The sequence below is a fragment of the Polypterus senegalus genome, chromosome 14 (assembly GCF_016835505.1).
Source record: "Polypterus senegalus isolate Bchr_013 chromosome 14, ASM1683550v1, whole genome shotgun sequence".
In the NCBI taxonomy this organism is placed as follows: Eukaryota; Metazoa; Chordata; class Cladistia; order Polypteriformes; family Polypteridae; genus Polypterus; species Polypterus senegalus.
In genome coordinates this window covers 49,915,846-49,936,218 of record NC_053167.1, presented here as the reverse complement: position 1 = coordinate 49,936,218, position 20,373 = coordinate 49,915,846, and the positions used below count along the sequence as shown (strand labels likewise).

The 20,373-nt window shown below is 34.7% G+C and overlaps 1 protein-coding gene across 6 annotated transcripts in view; it reads right to left on the bottom strand.

The window, feature by feature from the left end:
- Window positions 1-14,132, bottom strand: part of LOC120515066 (myelin transcription factor 1-like) — a 60,997-nt gene extending 46,865 nt beyond the window's left edge. For 3 of the 6 annotated variants that reach the window (XM_039735785.1, XM_039735787.1, XM_039735790.1), the window contains exons 1-2: window positions 13,897-14,132; window positions 2,344-2,444 (exon numbers count right to left, since the gene is read on the bottom strand). In XM_039735785.1, coding sequence (XP_039591719.1) covers window positions 2,344-2,444; window positions 13,897-13,921 — 126 coding nt within the window. In that variant the 5' untranslated portion in view covers window positions 13,922-14,132. Of the gene's footprint in view, window positions 1-2,343; window positions 2,445-9,774; window positions 10,237-13,896 lie in introns of those variants that run through there. The other 3 variants (XM_039735788.1, XM_039735786.1, XM_039735789.1) reach the window with 2 other exon arrangements.
- Between the last annotated feature and the right edge of the window lie 6,241 nt (window positions 14,133-20,373).

Sequence of the window (20,373 nt, the reverse complement as noted above, 5' to 3'; positions counted from 1 at the left end):
TAATTATTTAGCTAGAAAGAAATACCTCTATCTCCTTCTGGAAAATGAACACTGGGAAGAGGTAGGCTAACCAACTGAAAAATAATTTACTCTTCAAATATGCCGCATTTCTAGAGATACTGCATTCTATTTTTATTTGCTTTTGCAATCTGCCATTTAAAAAAAAGGCAAACACTTGACCTTTTCAAAGCTCGCAGCCAATGGAGTTACTTTAAGACATTCAGCATCTTAAACACAGAAAGGAAAAAAAAAAAGAAAAACCAGCAAAATGAATAAATAATCCAAAATGCAAAAATTTTACATCAATTTCTCACAAAAGATTTGAGGAAAGGATGCAATTTTGGTGGTGAGAACGAGAGCGAGGGAGACAGAGAGAGCGAGAGAAAGCTTGTGTCCCTGCAGGCTTCAGTTTACATTATTAATAATGTCCTTCTTTGTGTTTTATACTGACGGGAAGGTTTTGAGACTCACATTCTGACAGCTATATGTAAATTTCTGGCTGGGGGCAATGACTTCATACAGAAGGTCAGCCTCTGCACCCTGTGTGTAAATGAGGCCATTATCCAATTCCACATTTACAAGCAAAACCTGGAACAATGTACAGGTTTTGCTAGGCAACAACATCGAGGGAAGAGGAAAGATTGCCATTTCATTTTAGTAATAGTCAACAAATTTTGATTATATACCACAATAAACGCAGGCATGTAGAGGATGGAAAGGAAAATAAATCACTGCACACTGTAACAGTGTGGAACCATAGGATGACAGTGCTGTGAATTATTTCTACCTGTTATTACTCCAGGAAATTTAAAACAGCTTCATAACTCTATGGCTTTGCAGATTTGTGCATTATGAAGAGCTTCACTAGTGTAGGCTAGAATGTCAAATAGTGCATTATTAGAAATGTAACTGTGGTCTTTGCGCTGTCGTCGCAGCTTACATGAAAGATTTTAAATCTTTGGTTCAAAATCGAGACACCTATTATCAATTATTATTGCTATTGTGCGATCTTGCACTAATTTAGAACATTCCAGTCTTTGGTAACCAGTAAACACTTCTCTGAGGTCATATGGAAAAATTGCATAAAACAATTATACAGTGAAGTGAACATATAGGCTTTCAGAACACTTAGCAACAATATATATCTCTGCACACTTTTCTACGACTACTACCTAACTCTTTCAAATATTGTATTTACAAAGCTTTTACACGCCTTCTCTAATACAGTACTGAAATGACATTTCAACTTTATGTATCTGCTTTTAAAATGAGCGCCAACAGATGTTTTATGCATGATTGGCAGTAAGCAGACTCTTACACAGAAAACTGTAAAGGCTTTTTGAATTATTCCTGTAGGCATCTGTCCATTGCCTGAACAGGCTTAATCCACGTCTGGGTCACAGGGAGCCCATGAACAGTTGAATGGATGTCATGTTCATCTACCTAAAATCTGAGCCTATTTTCTCCTACACAGAGATGCAAGCTGCAGCCTTTCAAGAACAACATGAGACACAAAGCAGAACCCTGCTGAAAAAGGAATTTTAATTCAGTTTATCAAAAGGCACGTTCACACTAGGCTATGACACTTCATGTAATAGCATTACACGAACTTGACAACTTTATGTTATGTTGGGTTATGGTAAGGTGTTTTTAGACAAATACAAGAAATCATGGAACAAGGAGGTAACTAAAGTGAACCCCAGCAGGGTATAAACATCAAAAAAGGGTGATATAAAAATCATATGGTTAAAGTAATAGTTTATAAACACTAGCAGAACAAAAATAATAAATAATTGATCTTATGGATGGCCATTTTTCTGTACAATAAAACTTTTCTTATAGCGCTCTTCACCGAGTGCACTGTCAACAATTCTCAGTTACAGTACAAGTTTTGATTAAACTTTATTTTTATCTCATATATCATTTTCATACCCTCATATCTATCAACAGCATTTCAGTCGGGTCCACTTGTGTGGGTCAAGTTTTTGCTCCGCTGGATGTCACATTCATAGATTATAATTCAGAAAGGCAAACGTGACACACCAGCATTCGACAGTATGAGTTTTTTGTATTTGAGTGAAAAACTCAAATATCTTAAAATAGAGGAAAATAAACAGTAAAGTGTATCAGAAAGTTCATTTTTGTATAAAGTAACTTAATATCATATCAAATAATGTTACTGTAGATATAGCATGCCTTGCAGACCTGCTTAGCAGACATAATCCAGCATGTCAATGATTTATTATTCTCAGGGTTTGACTCTATTGCTTCAGAAAATTATAAATTCCATGGTATAAGAATGCAGTGTGCAGAGTATTAAAATCAGAGTGCATTATTGCTAACCTTGATGGCTTTGCAGTGTAGGCTTTTTCTTGCTTCACAACTGCTGAGTCTTTCTCCTCGTGTCCACCTCTGATTCAGCAGCTCACCTCGAAATTCATTTTCTAAAACGAAGAAAGTAGAAAAAAGCCTTAGCAACAACATGTTCAACTTAACTTTTAAAGACCCTTATAGTTTTTAATTTACAATCATTAACTAATGCGTGTATTGACAACAGAGCTGTGATTTTGCTTTTATATTGTCAGTCCAACTTCAGACTTATTTGAAACATCAAACTTCTGCTGGTCGTTTTGAACTTTCTGCAAAAAGAGACGTTAAGCCTTAATCTATGTAGCAAAAAAGATGGCACAATGTTATCTATTAAAACTGGTTGCTGTTCATTTATGACCACACGAGTTACAAATATTCAAAGTTGAAATATATTACTAATGAAGTTTCAACTGCTGAAGTTCTGTTTTTGTGTTTCTAACTAAAGTATTTTTCATTGTGAAATGAGCATTCACCCTAGTATTAAAATACAGTATATAGACCACCCACCCTCCAACACACATAAAAACAACAGTTCTTTAATGGCACTTTACTGTGCTGTGTGGTTCCTTGTAGAAGAACTACTGCTTGACTAAAGAACATTTTATTCTGGGAACAGTTCTTAGCATCTGAAATTGGTTCTCCAGGCTTTGAAAGGTTCCTTATATGTAAATAAACTGGACATATTTAATGCACAGTAATTCTGGCTACCTAACAGATCAAGGAAGAATGAACTCAGTCTGTGTTATTGTACACAAAAAGAATTCTTTTAGCGCCAGGATCCCATTGGTGTTTCAAAAATCTGCTGTCATCTGTTCATGGGGCCTTTTATAGATCTAAATAAAAGGCTCTTTCCAGAACTTTCATGAGTCTTGATTCTTTTTGGGGACTAAACAAATGGTTCCCTAATGGCATCGCTCTGCAGAACCACTTTGGCACCTTTATTTTTAAGAGTGTACAGTGACTTGCACAAAACAGATACAATGTGTAAAAGTATATGGGTGCTACAAATAGCAGAAAGAAAACACATTTGCATCACTTTTTATGAAAAGGTTTCCCAAAATCACAATACATTATATGTAAAATGTTGACAGTTAAGAGCTTCTAAAACTAAATCTCACACACAGCATCGTAAGTGTAAACAGAAAATGTTCTGTTATAATGAGACTATAGTTAATAGCTAAATAGAATACATGTTGCTTCTTAATGATTTAAGGTTTTATCCTCAGTGTTTGTCTACACAAGTAAGCCCTTCATTTTGATTTTATTTTCCCAAGAGAAACACCAGGTAGGCTGATCTGTCTACCCCCTTCCAATCTGGTTAATTTCCTGAAAGCAGTATCCCTGCACCTCCATCTGTTACTCTCACTGCTAACACAGGAAACTCTATGAATACAACTGGTGACTGCTCTCCACACAGATGGGAACACACAGAGAAACAAAATAAAACAAGAACAAGAAGCAGTATTCTACAATTAAATCAATTTGAGGTTTGTCCTTTTTACACGTTTAAAGATACACATATTGTGGCAGGTACATCCCTGCTAATTTTCTATTGCACAGTTTCACGCTTATGCTTCTAAGCTACAGAAGTAAACAAGTACAAAACAGATTTGACCAGAAGACATAAAAGTTGGAAATGCTTACACAAATCCACATGCTTCTTTTTCCAAGTTCATATAAATAATACCGTAATTGCTTGTTCCCATTAAATAATATTTTGTTTTGTTTTAAAGTTTACTGTGTAAGAGCCGGACAAAAGTGTGATTTATTGCTTCAATGGAGACTAATGTATCTATTGTGTAAGAAGCATGCTTATTGTTTTTTTATTAAGACTTCCCATAGGAATGCACAAGTATTTAAAAATGCATGTGCTAGATGATAAATACAGTTTGTATTAAATTTAACATAGGATTTAAACTCGTGTTTTTCTCTATTCCCCAACTGTACATTAAAAAACATAAAAAGACAATAATGGCTTCTTTAGATATTATACTGTATTTGCCACCAATTGGTGTCATAAAGGAAAACTGGCTCATTTTTTATCAGACACAGGAATAGTTTATAAGGAAATATGCAAGACCATTCTTTGTGTGGTATTTTAATAGAAATGTGATTTTCATATATTTATATCCAGAAATCTTGGATTTTAATGCATTGTCATGAAGGGAGTGAATATTACCTCAGAGGCAATGAGTGCAAAGCAGGAGAGAAACTCGGATACACACACTTCTTTATACAATCACCATTTAGCCTAAATGGGAGGTGATAGGAACATAAGAGGATCTGAGAAAACCTCCACTGAAATGAGGTTAATGCACAAAGTTCACACAAGCAGTGCTTGCAGGTTAATTTCACTGTTTGTGAGCTGAGCTGTGAAGTAGTAGTGGTGCTAAGCTCTGCACCAACAAGTCCATCCTAATGTTCATTTTTTTTCCCTTCACATTTACCAAAATAAATCAGTAAATGTATATGTATCAACATGAAGTATATGCATATAAAAAGCAATAATGAAAAGGAAACATCCACAAAAGAAAAATCCAGAGCAGATCCAGATGTTGTGTAGGCAGGATTTAAATGCAATATTATGTAATTAGAAAGAAGGGAAAAATTATTGTCTTGGGCACTCAGCATAAAAAAGAAAAACAAAGTGGCAGAATTAAGCAAAGAAAATTATGTTGTTGTATACTTTTAACAGAATGACCATTTTCCAGAAAAAAAGAAAAAAGATGTATTGTATTGTTATAAAATTAGAAGATCTTTTGTTTGGAAAATACAATATTTAGCTTCAGGTAAGCATACAAGAAGCCCTAAAAGTACAGATTTCAAGTGCCCTATCTACTTCTATTTGGGGAAACTATCCATTACATTTTTTAACCCACTTGTTCCATAGCTTGGTTGGTAGAAGTGAGAGGGAAAAGAGCCCCACCAAATAACATCACGTGTAAGCCTGGAACCCACCCTGGATGGGACTGCCAAAATGTACAATTTCCCATGAACCTGGTGCTGCAGGTATTTGTGATATGACAGAACATATGAGGTAAAACATGGGGTGAGTATGAACAGTCATTGTAACCTACATCTTTATTAAAGACCTGATCCCCTTCTTACATTCACTTTGTTTATTGACCCCCTCACACTCTGTACAGGTGTGCACCTGCTGGAGTACAATGCAGATTAATGCAAAAAACAAATTAAAATCGGATCAGAGCAGAAACATTACAATAAATATTTGCAACTTCGACTGTGAAAAGCTCTAAAGCTATGTCTTCATTCATATTTATTTAAATGTTTAACTGAGGCATAGTTTTCTCTTGCTTAAATCCATTACATAATGAACTTACTTTTCTTAATAGCTTAAACTTACCCCTCTCCCCACACACTTCTTTTCTAACATTATTAACATTTTTTTTTTAATTTTAAGAATGATCTAAAAATCTATTATTTACAAACTGTCCTCAAAAACTGATTATTTAAGGAAGAATGTCAGTTTGACATTTTTAAAGACTTGTTCCAACTTCCTAACATAAACTGTCACACTTGACATCTGAGTTTACCTCACATTGTGCTGTTTGCAAAGATACCAAAATATGAAGACACTGGGAGAAATATATTCATGTAAATATGTTTGCCAGTGCGAGTGGTCCAAGTGCTCTAGTGCATATGAAAACGTTAGCAAGAAACAGTCGCACAAAAAGCAAAAACAACGGGTCATTTTCAATTTTGTAAGGACAATACACAGTTTAACACAAGACATGACACAGCAGTGAGCACTGGAAACACGGCAAATCGAGAAATTAATACAACAGATGATAGATAGATAGATAGATAGATAGATAGATAGATAGATAGATAGATAGATAGATAGATAGATAGATATGGAAGGCACTATATAATACACTAAACTCACTGTATGATAGATAGATAGATAGATAGATAGATAGATAGATAGATAGATAGTAAACAATGACAAATATCCTCATACTTTTTTCCACCATCCGGGTACAATTGTTGAAATATGTACTCGTGCTTAGGTGCAAAAATAAAAGGATCTTTCCAGAATGACCAACAATATGAGACGTCTGCGAGCTGCAGCCTACTCCTGTCTGTCAAGAAAGTGTCCCCAGCTTTAGTCGCAAACGTGTGGGCTGCGAGAGAGCTCTATGACAGAGGAATCGCTGTTTGACCCAGCTGTTCCATACGACATGTTTATTGCATCTTGCACCTTGTGGTTCCTATGGCACATGGTCTGTCTCTACGGGCAGTGTGGGTTCCAAAAACAGTGCTTTTGCAACTGCTATGGACGCGTATTAAGGTACATTCATTAACGCAATTAAGCAAACAAATAAAGTGCGCCATGACGTTCATAACCCCCAACAGGAAACAAAACGGCTTCGCTCTTGGCAAAACAAGTGCCCCACAATAACGTCCTCCTTCTTACTTGAGGGTGTTCTCATTTCGACAACCACAACACCACGTCTCGTTCTGGAGTTAGTCGTTGTCACAAGTAGTACTCCTTACCCTACGCATAATAATGTGGCAGGCTTTCTTTGCTCGATCGTATGCTTTGTGTCACGGCCTGGGGTAATATGAAGTAAGCAGCGGAGACATAGTTGGGATGCTACGTCAATTTCTTGTGAAACACCGACATCACATCAGAAACGGCATCTAAAAAAATTAAAATAGACCACTGGGCCGATACAATTCCGAAGGCAAAATGGTCTCACGGTGGCGCAGTGGTAGCGCTGCTGCCTCGCAGTTAGGAGGCTCCTGCGCGGAGTTTGCATGTTCGCCTCGTGTCTGTGTGGGTTTCCTCCGAGTACTCCGGTTTCTTCCCACAGTCCACAGACATGTAGGTTTGGTGCACTGGCGATTCTAAATTGTGTGGGTGTGTGCGCGCGCCCTGCCCTGGGTTTGTTTCCTGCCTTGTGCCCTGTGTTGGCTGGGATTGGCTCCAGCAGACCCCGTGCGGGTTGGATGATGGATTGGAAAATAGTCTCACAGAACGTATCATTAGATATTCGTGGCATTGACGAATAACGTTGTTTTCTAAATTAATAAAGCATATAAGCAATTCAACAATTAGAACTACTCCATTTTAATAATTAAGGAATGTTCATAATTTGGTCCAAGAAAACAAAAATAATAAAATTGAAATTCGTGTAGCACTCTGGCACATTGCACAATATTTTACACCAGAAAAGGTCAACTGAAACAAATAACACATTAAACAAATAACACATGCAAAAATGTCACGAAAGTCTTAAGAAAACGAGACATCATTTCATAATTTACTTCACGTGTAATTATATTATTTGCCATGTGGTAACCTCAGGCAGAACCAGTAGCATTTTGCTGTTATTCTAAAAAGTATATAAAAAAAAACAAAGTTAAAAGACACTTTGATTAAAACTATGAAACTGATCAGCACCCTCTCCCTCCACCATAACACCAACCATCACACCCCGTCCACCCTCCCACCCAGACACACCTAATGGCATTTTCAGCAATTGTAAATAAAAAGTTACTGATGAAAATTAAACAGATTTAAAATGTAGTTTTGCAGACAAATCACAAGTATGGTCATATGGTCAGCATACTTGTGATTTGCAAAGTATTTCCAGTGGATCCTCTTACACTATCTTAAACAGCTTTTAAGGTCAGTAAGTTAAAACTCACACATGTTTTGTAAGTAACTCTTTGATGTTCTGTATTTCCAGTTTGGTAAATGTATTGATGTTCTGGAAATAGAAATAAGGGAATTTTCTCACAATGAATTGGGCATTATCAAATTACACACATCTCTAGTTGATGGGACAATTATATGCAACATGCATTAAAGTAAATATTACTAGTCATTAAAAAAATCACTTCTTAACAACTGAAACAAGAACTTCGTTTTTAAACAATTATATTAAGGTGGAAAATGACCCAAGACAGGCCTAAGAATAGTTAAGAAACAAATATTTAGGAACAAAAGTGAGGACAATAAGATGATCCCTACTGACCTCTTACTTATTTAACTTCTAAGTTGATCTGTTTGCTTCAAAATAAAAGTAACCACATAGCATCACTTTCTTAACTAGAACCAATATGGCTTTTGAATTCTTCTGACATATAATGCTTTTAAACATCATGCTAGCTTATGTGAATATCACGTTCTGCATCATGCAATACTCGATCAGAGAAATGCCCGTCCTACCGCAATTAGTTACAAGATCCCTCATTTTTTATGGGCCTCGGTTCTAAAGCAGCATCTTAATTCTTTGCCCTCTTCATTGAAGTGTATCTACCCCCACCCAGCCCTCCCCTTCATACCCAAATACTGTATAGTCTGACTCTTGTATTATAGGGCCATTGTTTGCCCTTAATTAAATCGAGCATATGGAAGTAACTGATAAAAGAACGAACCAAAATGTTTTAAAATGCTTCAAAAAGGAAAATAAATGGAATATTTGGCTTTAATATATTATTCAGGATGCCCAAAAAAGTAAAAAAAAAAATTCTGTATTTTCGTGAACAACGCTGAAAAAGTACACTTCCACATCCAAGGTTATGTACAATTCCAGCTTTGACAGAAACGAATGCACTTTTCTGCGAAAAAAACATTATGGTATTTTTTATTACTGTCATTGATCTTTATATAGTCCACACTGTAAACTATAAACCTTAAAAAAATTAGCGTTCATTTTCATAACTGGGTCTTTAGTGTAATGTTCCTTTTATTGTGATTTTTTGAGGTGAGTAACAATGATCGCCAACATTTTCACGTTTTCGTAGGCAAAATTTAATGGAATTTGTGATATTAAAAGCAAAAGAGTAACTTAGGTATTGGGGGTTGTCTTAACATGTGTCGGAAAAAAACGCACCAGAGTATTTCAAATTGTAGTAGAAGGTAGCCATTTAAAGACAAGCCTCTTACATGCACGCAACTTGAATAATTCCGAAGAATGCCTTTTCATGTCATCTTTGATGCGCAGTTTCTGTTCTCTTCTTTTGCATCATCAGCAGATTCTATTCCATACACTTTTCCTTTTCAAATCGAACACATTTAACAAATAAATATTCAATAAAGAATAATATATATCATCAACTTTCTCATAACGGGAACATAACCGATGTAAAGTTTTAATTTCCGTGGAGCGGCAGTACCTTTTTGCTGTAGGAAAGGTCGTCGTTCATTAACACAAGCGAATTCAACATTACACTGCCATTTATCAACAATATTTCCGAAGTATATTTGATAAACTTACTACCGGCACACATTTTGTAGAGCCTGTGATGGTTATATAAATGAAAATGCTTATCAAGTTCGTTTTTTACGTTTTATTCGCCTAGTGTTTAGTGCAAAGAAATACACATCAGCTTTTCAGTAATAATAAAATAGCGAATATTCAGGAATAATACCTTACGAGGACTATTACATCGAAAGCCTCTTCCTCTTAGAAGCTGTCTTTATCTTCTTCTTCCTCCTGGCAATACAGTGGATGTTCAAGCCTTATAATAGATCCGACGCTTCTTAAATGGATGTTATAATATCCCAAGAAAAAATAGAATCCAGATCTGTTTTACTACTGATGCTATTCAAACCAAAGACAACGTCTTCCATTCGATACGCTGTAGGTTTCCTTTCCAAGACTTTAAATGTTATTTATTCAAAGGCAGAAAAAAATGGCTTCATTTGCCTTTGTCAGCGAGAGAACGTAATATTGACTTACCTTTCCCTCATGAAGCATTGTCCACCCCCCACCCCTTGCAATGACATCACGGAAAACTGTAGTAAAATTTATATCTGGGCTGGACTAGGGCAGCCCACTGTGAATCAATGAGCATTGTATATGGGCAAAATTAAATTCTTGATACCTCTGCGATCTTTTTTTGGCAAGCTCCCTAACTTTACCTTAGTATTAACGTAACAAGCACGCTCATTAGGCAGATGTCATAAAAACTGAGAAGCCCATTCAAGTCCCCAATGCAAAAATTGTACCCAGAAACCCACGGCGGTGTTGAACTCTATATCTGTTTACTTAGAGATGGATTTTACTGTATGGCATTATCAGGATGATACCACATTAAGACGATCGCTAAAAGTAAAAACAGAAAAATAACGCTGGTAAAAAGTGTTTCTTTTTCCAATGGAACAAAGAGCAACAGAAGGTAGTTAATTCATCCAAGCTGATTAATATTTAATATTCACGATCTTCTGTCTCCAAAGGTTGCATATGTCAGGACTGTCATTGAAAACCTTCCCCATGCAATGCTTTACCCATGGTACAGTCCAATAATTCTCACAATGAGCACTTTGGCAGCTAGGGAATTGATGTATGTCCTGGGTTAGGATATATACATAAAGAGGATTGCGTTATTTTTCCGGGGGCGTTGTAGTTGCCCCTTTTTCTTCCGTTCTTTATCGCAACACAAATGTAAAAGTTTAAGATTTTACCAAAAACTATTTTGAAGGGAGTTGCTTTCACTAGTGCATACTAACATAAGACAGTTAACACACACACGTATATATCTTTATGAAACGTCTATTTTACATATATGCAAATATATACTTCGGTCGTGTAAAAAATATTATGCCAGGATGCATTTTTAACTCTTGCAGACAGTTATGTTGATGATTTAATAACGCCAGTTTTTTTTTTTAGCTATTATATATTTTTTTAATTTAATGCTTTAATCTGAAAGCTATTTTCTTCATACAATGCACCCACTTAAACAGTATATGTTTTTACTATATCTACCCTACTTCCAAGGTCAATCTCAAAATAATTTAAAAAATACTAACCCAGAAACATTACTCGAATTTCAAAATTTCAAGTAATAATTATTAGAAATCAGCTATGACTGCAATTTAAATCTTCTTTTTCTGCCAAGAAAAAAGCTAAAACTTTGTCTTATTCTTAAATACTGCACACAGCATCAGTTCTTTTGTTGTTTGGTAACCATTAGTGAAAATGACAACCATTCATTACAACCCATTTGAGGGTATTCTCTTCAAATGCCATCCTTTATCTTGTGCTTCCACAAGATGCATGCAGGGAATATGCAGAAGCTAACCTTCGCCTTTCAGAAATTCTATTAAATTCTTATCTTCATGCAGCAGGCATAATTTTTTCTGCTTCTCTATTGTTATGCATCCAAGCTGAAATCAATCACTGGTGTCCACAACACATCAGCATGATTTTGCTTACAGTGCTGCATAAGGCTTAAAACTATTTTATTCATAACATAAGCCAATATAAAGTAAACAAAAAGCAAAATAACACTGGTATAGGACTGCTGATCCAAACAGACCCTCAAGCCATGCTTGAAAGTTTATTTACATGCTAGTTCTGTATAAGCGCCTATAGCAGAATAATAGTTCACAAAATATAGACCTTACAATTGTAATATATATCGAACAGAATTGAATCGCCTCTAAATCAACTATTTGTATCTATAAAATATACGGTTTTCTCCAAAGTGTTATTAACAGAGGCTCTCCGTAACTATGATTTCAGTAGAAAGACAGAACCATGGACAGCGACACTGATTCACTATCAGTACTGTGAACAGCTCTTTTTATGATTGCCTAAAGGCATACCCAGTGTAATTTAAAAAATACATATATACAGTCAGGTATGTATATGTATGATTGCTACAGATAGATAGATAGATAGATAGATAGATAGATAGATAGATAGATAGATAGATAGATAGATATGGGAAATTTACAATGCTTGCTTCGTCATTAGGTAAAATAGTGATATAGGGCATACTGAGTTAATTGATACCCTATACTCGTTTTATACTGTACAAACTGGAAGATCAAATAATACTTTTGCATCATCAAAGATCTGTTTTATATACTTTTAAAAAATACTTTTATAATTTTTAAAATAAACAATTAAATCATGTAAGATTATATATATGATATAAGATTATATATTATAATAGATAGATAGATAGATAGATAGATAGATAGATAGATAGATAGATAGATAACCAAAAATTTTGTTAAGAAATTAAATGACACGTTCGTCAAGGTCCAATTGGAAAAACAAAAAGAAAGGAAACCAATTGTATCATAAATGTTGTAAGTCACCTTGGATAAACGTATCAACCACTGTAAAGGCAAATGTATGTATGTATTATATGAAGGTTTTTGGCTTCAGAAACGATATTAAAATAGGATTTATCCATTATCATTTTTTTAAATGAACAATGTGATATCAATGCAAAAATAAGTACTTTATAAATAATATCCGATCCTGTTTTATAAGTACATTTGCATGATATATATTATGTAAATCCACATTCAACACAAAAAGTTACTGTAAAATATAATTGTACTTTTTTTACTGACTAATAAAACAATGCACATAATCATTAAACATTAGCAAACATGGTGCAATAATGATAATAATAAAGTGATGTATTTTAGATATATTGTCATTGTGCAACAGTTTGAACACCACTTAAAAGTTTTTGAATAGTTAATGAGCTTCAGAGTCTTCGGTTACCAGCTGGGATGAAACTTTTTGTACTTAATTCTAAAAGCCCCGATGCAGATGGACAACCTCCGAACTCCAGACTACAATTACTGCTGTAGTTATGTTGTGACGGGCTTTGGTCAGCATAAATATTGTATACGGTAGCAGCTGAAGTGTTGGGGAGAGGGATGCCCTGCCCGGCAGATACCCCTGGCAGATGGAAGAAGCCGACAGACAAAAAAAAAAAAAAAAACTTCTAATAAGCCTTCAGGCTAACATTGTGCTGATAGTTCTCGTGACGGACGTAGCCCAAATCCCCAAGGGAACAAAACTTTCCTTTGTCTATAAACAATACGATTTTTTGTCTGAACAGCTGTAACAGGTCAGTGTTAGCCTTATTAAAACTCTGTATTTTATGAGTTTCATTTTTAAGCAAAAAAAGTATTAATCGCTTAAATAACTGGAATAAAGCTTTTCTCGAGTATTAAAAAAAAAAAAAACAACTTTCTGCACCTTTTTTCTAATTCGTGGGATACTTCACGCTATACTGTTTTATTTCTATAAAAACAAGTTATGTAAAATCCGGATTAAAACACTTAATATGCAGATTGCAATTTTTCAACATACTATTTATTAAATTAAACACAATTGTAAACGTATATTTCAGTCGATACAATCAGCAACCTCACTTCATCGGATTATCACGGATTTATTTTGCTACACAATAACTTTGATAACAGAAGTAAATACCGTTTGCTAGTATTAATTATAAAAGTAGTTGCAGAAGTAAAAGAGTGAAAAGGAATAACAATCAGTAATGCAGTCAAGATTAAACAATGTAGACAAGCAAGTTAAATAATCAAAATTGTTTAAACTGTTCAAAATTATCACAGAGCAACTAATAAAATGCATTTAGTGGAGTCCACATCACACAGTTTTGTTTGCCGTTGCAAACTCTTTTTTTTCCTCAAAAAGGCTACAACAGTCCACTATCGAGAATGCCCTGAAAAAGAAAGATTGTTTTAAAAAAAGTTTGTATTTTTCTACCAACCGAGAAAAGTCCCACACAACTTCATTGTTGCAGCTTCGACTTGTACAACCTTCAACAGCTGAGAAGTTACTGCATTCCTGAAAAGTTACAGCCAAAAAATCAAACTTATCAGCCAGAGCTGAAGTGGAGAACCGAGACCAATCCAATCAGAGGCAGCTGGGCAGGTAATTACATTTCAATGTAGTCAACTCTCCACCAATGAGCGCCCGGCAGTGCTGCTACAACAATAGGTATTGAAAAATGAACACAAAAGACGGCCGCTCGAGGCCTATGACGACAGCATGCACTCGCTACAGGGAGCTACAACTGTTACGTCGACCAATCTCCAGCCGAACCGACAAGGCTTCGGGCGGTGGGGAGGAGGCTCCTCGAAAGTCCATGCCCAGGTGAACAGGTGTAAAGTGTTCAACCGTGCAACATGAGACGTTTCCTTTCTTCAAAGACACGAAGCAAAATATAGCTTTTGTTTTAGTTACTGTTACCGTCTAAAACGATTCTAAACCCTTTCTCACTCAAGAATTCTAAACGTTAGTGAATTTAAAACTTTGCAAACTGTGTCGGTTTCATGTGGAGCACTTTATAGAACACAGCAAAACCGCCAGTATCCAATTCCTATTTGAGATATACATAAACAGAAACAGTTTACCCATATATTCACTTTAAGGAGTTACTTGAACACTATAGGAGATCATTTTAAAAGCTAAGTTTTTCGTGTATGCATTATGTAATGGTTTTGGAATATGCTAAATACTGTATAATTAATACAGTAGCATTCTAGCTTTCTTTTCTTTTTTTAAGCTGTACTTTTAAAGGGCAGTTTCTGCATTTAAAAGTACTGTAAAACTCTTATTTGGTTTGTCTTTATATAATATGTTTTTACATTTGTCACTCAATAACAAAATCATCATCTAAAAGGGTGTTCTTTTTTGTATGGTGCTTTATTGTAGTGAAATACCTTAATGTGCTATTAAATGAACAAACATGGGTAATAGATCCTTATATGGCTATGAAAGTTATCTAATTGCTTACATTAACTTTGAACTTTTTGGTAGCCTAATTTCACATAATAAACTATAATTATTACAGTTTCAAATAATTAATACAGCATTGTTCTTCCTTATTTATTGCACCACTTTTAAGAAAACATAAATGTCTCTTCAGAGTAGACCTTGTAGCAGTATTGTCATGTGTATAGAGGACAGTAAATGTTCAAACAATATGCAGCATATTGCCACTCTAATGCCATGATAAGCAAAAATGTATCAAAATGGAGACCGTCATATTATTTAATAGAAAATGCAAATCAACTTACCAGATGGACTCCATACTACTGTTTCTGTGCTCCCATTACATGAAGCCTTCTCATAAAAACTACAGAAGAATATATCATACTATATAATATACAGACTGAGAGAGAAAGAAATAGCAATGAAGAAGCTGTCACTTCAGCTTCCAGAAAACACATTTAGGATTACACATGTTATAATATACACTACTACATTTACGTCACAGTGGTGCAATGGTTAATGTTATTGCCATACAATTTATTGAGGCTGACTTATTCTCCACATGTCTGCAGGAGCTGTTTTCATTCTCCATCCCAAATACATGTTGGGTTAACTGGCCACTCAACACTGGCCTAGTATTAGTAAGTGTGGATGACAAGGGTTCAGTTCTGCTGGAATATACTCTGCACTCTCATCACTTTGTAAAGCAAAGCAAATGGAAAGACAAATAAAGTGTAGTAAGTTTAGCCTTGTAGTATTAAAGCAAGGGTAAATTATGAATATTTGAAACAACAAAGAAAATGTTATGCATTTTACATCTCTTGGCTCATATTTTATAAATAGAAACTGCTTGGTGTTTCATCTAAACAATTGCACTCGTAAGTAAGGGCTATTCACATCTAGCTCACTAGCCCTCTGTGTAATAGATATAAACCACGGTCAGTGTTTGAATGGGTTTTACTCTGTGAATCTGCTGTATGTTCAAAGCATATTGTGTGTGTATATACTGTATTTTTCTCTCTATTTATGTATTTATTTATTTTAGGAGCAAAATTTCTGCCTGGGGACAAATAAAGTTCTATCTATCTATCTATCTATCTATCTATCTATCTATCTATCTATCTATCTATCTATCTATCTATCTATCTATCTATCTATCTATCTATCTATCTATCTATCTATCTGTCCCAAAGATATGCATGTTAGATTAACTGGTGACTCTAAATTAGGCTTATCTCAGTTGGCCAGACCACAACCATGAACTAAATTATGTAAGTTTGAGAATTGATGGATGGATGGATAGATGAATGCTTTTTATCTAAAAATAAAATGTATATATCTGTAAATGTTTCCACAGTGAGCCACTTTTTGGAGACAGTAGGTATTATGAATGTGTAAAATGAAGTAAAGATATTTTCCAATGTGATCCAATAACATACCATTCAGAGATTTGTGATGTATGATTTTCATAAAGGCATTTTAAATATCAGAGATACTTGACTACATTTTTTATAGAATCAAAAGCACTCTAAAAATCATTGTTTCCTAAATAAGTGTTCTTATTTGGCAATCTTATGGATTGTATTTGTGACAAAGTGATTTTTATTGTAGTCGAATTTTAAAAATAGTATTTTTCTGATAAGAATATGCACACATTTACCCATTCTTCAAACTGACTCACTTATTGCGTTAATGTCTGCATGCTTTGTAATGGGTACTCCGTTTTATTGTATGGCAGATTCATTGGCAGTTCCACGTTGCACCTGCATTTGAGAGTGGGGGTGCTTCTGTGTGTGTGTGTGTGTGTGTGTGAGAGAGAGAGAGAGAGAGAGAGAGAGAGAGAGAGAGAGAGAGTGTCCTACGATGGACTGGCACCCTTTCCAGGATCAGTTATCACCCGGTGTCAGGCACTACTCGAACAGGCTTAATCTCCCCATGAAACTGAAATAAATAAGAAGGTCAGAAAGTGGATGGATGGATTAGTCCTGTTTTGGGTGGTGAGAACCTGAGCCTCTCCAAATTATACAAACAAAACTAGAACTATATACAGTGTAGAATTCTTTCATCTCTTTGCACACACTCTTTTTCATGGAGAAAATTTTTTACATCGTTTACATCATAAAACTCCAAAACAACATTGTACGTAGCATTCTGTAACTTCTTTGTACTTTGCAGTTTTGCAAGTTATCTGTAAAGTATACGTATTCTTGAGCTATTGACTGTTTTGTACATATATGATGTGAATATAAAAGTAATATTAAATTATATATGTAATTATATATATGTACATTTGAAGACAGCAGAGCACAATTTCTTATTCAAAGATAAGAAACATCTGAAAAAGTTTATGTATCCTTATTCAGCAGAGGAAACTGTGACAGTAGGGTTTAAGGGCTAAAAGTTATTTAAAAGTATATTGCAGGACTGTAAACTCTCTTTTTGTCTCTTGCCAGAGATGTAAAATACTCAATCTGTCTTTTGTGATAGGTGGTTAATAATATAAATGATGTGATATAGAAAATAATGCCATCCTCCTTTGTGATATGAGCATATCAATGACGTTACTGCACTATGCTTCATTATTTTATTCTAATACATAATAATACTTGCATACAATTGAAAATTATTCTTTACCAAATTGTTTTCATGACATTTACATTATAACTACTGCAAGCCCTATAAATCCATTTTGGAGTTACAGCTGCTATCCCAGCAACGCTGGGTGGAAAGTAGAAAATAACCTTGCACAGGGCATTGATGTCAGGACCCAGTCATACTCTCCCACCTACTCACACAAGGCCAGTTTAGAGTCATCAACTAACCTAACCTACACGCCTTTATGATGTGACAGAAAAACTGGAAAACCAGAAAACTCCCTGGCCCAAACCAAGAGCTTCATAAAGATAACAGTAGGTTGTGGTATTCAAACCCAGGGCATTAGACCCTTGAGGCAGCAGCGTCATTTATGGTGTCCTACATCTACTGTATAATGAAAATGCACAATAATTCACACATAATAATATCAATATGAAAAATATCTTTTAGGTCTTATTTGATATGCCAGTGAAAAAAAGAGAAATGTTTATCTGTAACCTAGTCAACAACTTCTTCTTTCTGCCACAGAAAATGTACCTTGTAATTACAGATTTAAGTAGCAGATTTAAGTCCAGTTCATATATTAAATACAAATAAGCCGTTTCTCTACAGTTCTGGGGGAACATAATAGAAGAAAATATAATCAATATGGATTTACAAGTGGTAGATCTTATCAAAACATTTTATTCAGCCAGTAGCATGTGTTCAGTAACAAAACAAAGCAAGACAAACGCAAAATTTATGCAGAGTTTATTTGGTGACTGTCTGTCACCAAATACCACTCCTAAACCTCAACCTCAAAGATGCACATTAACCAGCAATGCACCACACTAATCTCAGCTTGGTGATTGAGCCGGAGTGCAGATATGAGAAGAATATACAATCGAGGTCGAGGTCATTGCTGGAGTCCTTCAAGGATTTGTGGATTTGTTTTTTTATGCTTGATTTACATTAATTATATAGTTTTATAGGCAAGACCTAAAGGTGTAAAATTTGCTGATGACATCAAGAAACATCAAAAATAATACAAAAGAAATTGGTCAGTGTTAAATATTCAATGTGGATAAGTCCGAAGTATTACACATAACCAGCAAGAACGTTAATCATAAATACATGATGGAGGTTACTGAGCTACAAAAATACATTCTGAAGGATTTAGGTATTATGTTAACCCAATGCTGTTGCTCCCTAGGCAGTGTACAGCATTAGTGAAATAGGATAATAAAATCTTTGACTGCAGCAGAAAAATTAAAATATAAATCAAAAGAGGTTCCATTTAAAATCTCTAACATGAAAATGTATTTACAGTGTTGAGTGCATTTCTGGATCACTGCACTGCAAAACCGATATAAGATCCTCAAGTATTTGCCCAGATAGGGGCAAACAGGTGAACTAAAATCATATACTGTATGCTTCTCTGACAGGGAGGCATTAGTCCCTTCAGTCTTGAGCAGAGAACATTTTGAATCCAGAGTCATCAAAGGAAATGATGATGTGAATCTAGGAGTTCCCCAGCTGCTAATCCCTGAAAGTATCATTTGAACATTCTGTGGGTGAATGAAAGAGGCTCACTCAAACAGCAGAGAGATAAACACTTTTTTGTGCAGAGAGGAATACTACAACAAACTCAGCTGATGAGATCTTGAAAACTTCATTGCCAACTTAAAGATCCAAATGCACTGAATTGCTTTACTTTGTTCATACAATTCCTTAGATTCTTATTTTCCAGTTGTAATAATACTCAAAATTATACTTTCATACCTGGCAGTTTTCATCTCAAAGTCATGGCAAAATTTCAGAATAGCATTCTGGAAATGATTTCAAGGTTTGAGTTTTTTGCAAAGGATACCAGCTTGTGAATACTAGAAACAAACCGCCGACATGCACATTCACATTCCATGCTAATTTAATATGTCCAGATAAATTGATGGCATGTCTTTAGGCTTTAGAAGGAAACCCACATGAGCTTGGATACACTTCATTTCAATGTAGCTTTAAACCGACTGTAAATAAACTTAATACTGTAAAAGTGCACTGTTATACCACAACCTGAGTGCAAACAAATCACTATGACTCATTTTTTACACTCTATTGTTCATATTTTGGATCAAATCTGACTTTTGTTTTTACAGTTATGGAAATTATGGACATTGATCATTTTATTCTCTTATAAAAAAGTAAAACAATGAAAGTGGATATGCCACATAGAATTATACATTCTTGGATTGCTCATATTTCTCAGACATTGTACTGCTTTTATAAGGTCTCCATCTCGTATAATATTTGTCTAGAATTCCGAGTATGAGAACGGTATTTAATAATTGAGTGGTATCATGTTATTATTATTACACCACATGTTTTCTATGTAATAAAAAAGAAAAATATAATCAAAATCAGTTTTACTATCCATTTCAAACTTTCAAGTGATTTGCAATGAAATATTTAATGCAAGTTGATGTTGTATCAATTTATAATTTGTATTTTTATCTTTTTAACTTTCCAAAAAATGGAAAACTATAAATAGTTTGTAATCCCAAAAAAAATCTTGCAAAATATATGTGTGATTCCAAATAGCTTTCATTATTATCATAAGTGATACAGTTTCAGGATGGGTGAAAAAAAGCAGTCTGAGTAAAAAAACTTTGATTTTCACAACGATAAGTAGTTTTGCATGTTGCTTTTAATGCACAAGTCACTGTCTGATCATCATTTTGCAAAAAAACATCTGTTCCATCACATTCTAATGCATACAAATTCACGTTTAAATACAATAAAACTAAACTATCTCTTTTTTTATAGTTTCTGTGGAAAAACAATCCAAAACAAGACATGCACGATCCCTTAGCATTTAAAAGAAAATAACAAGCATAGTGCA